Genomic DNA, 2,133 nt, shown 5'->3' with positions numbered 1-2,133 from the left:
TGCACAATCAGCTTGTAACACTCCAAAGAGAAAGGAAAACTTGAAATCGCATCATATGACCCCTTTAATGCTAGGTGGGATTAATCGCAATTAATTTCAGAAAAAATGTGTGATTAATTAGTTATTTTTTTTAATGAATTGACAGCATTAATTGTAATACCATTTTGAATAAAATAGAAGCAGACAAAAAAGAGCATGATGTCACTGATGCATAACACAAAAACAGAAACGGAAACTCACCGCGATGAGAGAGATTGCCATTGGCACCTTGTATGCTGTTGCCGTGGGTGATGGTTGTAGATGTCTGTCTGTGATCTGCTGTCGTCTGGGTGGAGGTTGGCTGTTTCCATGGTGACGTAGTGCTAGACTGAGTGGTCACTAGGGTTGAAGTGGCTGAGGTGTGTGTGGTGGTGGAATGACGTGAGCTGGAATGAGTGGCTGTGGTGGGGCTGATGGTGGTTGTACTTGATACTGTAGCTGTAGGTGTAGTTGTGGCGATTGTACTGGTTGTTGTAGGTGTATCGGAGTTTGCAGCTGGAGTGGTGGTTGTAGGAGTCACAGTAGTAGAAGGTTCTGGTGTCGTAGTAGTGGTTGTACTTGCAGAAGTTGTCGTTTTGGGTTTGACTACAACAAACAAAACAGATATATGGAGATATATGGAGACATGTGCTTCCCAGAACTATGATTGAAGTTGAAACTTCCTGTAATCTCTTCAGTTTGCCTAAAAGACAACATTTAACTCCCAAAAATGAATCAGGTGACATTTGTTTCTTTAAAGTGTGTAGTATGAGTAAGCTTGATCTAGGGCTCTGTATTTTGTTACCTGTCACACAGCGGCGCATGTCTGGGCCCAGTTCCATGCTGTCAGGACAGGCACACGTGTACTTGGGCGAGTGGTCTGTGATCTGAGGAGCTCTGAGGCACAGATACTCACAGCCTCCATTGGGCAAACTCCCCATGTTGCATGTATCTGGAGCTATAGGGAAAAACACATTTTAATTCAGATGAATTAACCTCTGGTTCGTTGCATAGTAGTATATATGAGATCATACATTAAAATATGAACACAGCAGCTGAACTATGAAGATGCATTCACATTGACAGAGATGTAACACTGGAGGTCATTAGTTTTCAATTAAAGCTGTACCACATGAGGTTTGGAAATAAAAGGTCCAGCATTTTTATTCAGCCTAATTCACCTCAAAATTGGTTTCTATGCAGTTGTCCATGGGTATAAAGTGCATAAGATATATTAACTAGAAAGAAGACACTTTCATATAAATTAATAATTTATTTTTTAAGTTAAATTATATCAGTTCCCTTTCAGTCGGTCACTCTCGACGTCACGTCGGATGACCGACGAATTGGGATCTCGCTTAGAGAGACCAATCTACTTCGAGTGTAAACTAAACGAGCCAGTGCACATTGGCATGCGATTATTGCATCCAGCTGCCGCTGATCACAGCGTGAGTATAAGTAGGCAGCAGATGCAGCGCATATTCAGCTTTTTGCTTCGGAGCCGAGCGATCACATCATTCTGCTCCTGACTACTCTACTGAGAGAAGAAGACTGAACGAGTTCAGCGCGCTCTTGGAGAGCTCTTCGTGTTGGCGGTACGGCGCTTCAGCGGTGGTGGTTTCCCGTGTCGAGTGGGTTGCACACATCAGGCTCCACTTCCCCCTGTTTGTGTTGCAGATGATCATCTCCCCTGTGCGCCTCAGCACGCTAAAAGAGCTTTTTCCCTAAAAGAGCAATTTCGGGTGCGTCTTTTTAAAGACGACGTTGCGTGGCAAACTTGACGTTACGTCTTTGTAAAGACGATGTGGGTCTTGCTATAGACAACGTATCACCCGGGCGTTTCTGGATGCGGTCGTTACCTGGCGCTGGGTGATGGTCACAATCGCTGCCTCACGTGCCTGGGCATGTAGCACGCTGAGGTGGCGTTTGTGGATGAGTCATCTTCTCATTGCGGGAAGATGATCATCTCGGAGTCGCGGGCCAAGCTCTGTTTCCTCAAGGGGCGGAGTTCCGTTGCCTCTGCCTCGATCTAGTTCTCCTCATGGCGGCAGCCAGGGGGGGCTACTTCAGGCAGTAGCGCGGGCGGTCTGAGGCACTCCGCAGCCAGTTGAGCTG

At 45.8% G+C, this 2,133-nt stretch overlaps 1 protein-coding gene across 1 annotated transcript in view; it reads right to left on the bottom strand.

The window, feature by feature from the left end:
- Positions 1–2,133, bottom strand: part of lrp8 (low density lipoprotein receptor-related protein 8, apolipoprotein e receptor) — a 208,051-nt gene that overhangs the window by 13,688 nt on the left and 192,230 nt on the right. Inside the window, exons 15-16 of the mRNA XM_016491453.1 lie at positions 824–976; positions 241–624 (exon numbers count right to left, since the gene is read on the bottom strand). Of these exons, the coding sequence (XP_016346939.1) occupies positions 241–624; positions 824–976 (537 nt within the window). The remainder of the gene's footprint in view (positions 1–240; positions 625–823; positions 977–2,133) is intronic.

This window comes from Sinocyclocheilus anshuiensis, unplaced genomic scaffold (assembly GCF_001515605.1).
Source record: "Sinocyclocheilus anshuiensis isolate Anshui unplaced genomic scaffold, SAMN03320099.WGS_v1.1 scaffold70, whole genome shotgun sequence".
Lineage (NCBI taxonomy): Eukaryota > Metazoa > Chordata > Actinopteri > Cypriniformes > Cyprinidae > Sinocyclocheilus > Sinocyclocheilus anshuiensis.
This window is presented reverse-complemented; position numbering and strand designations above follow the sequence as displayed.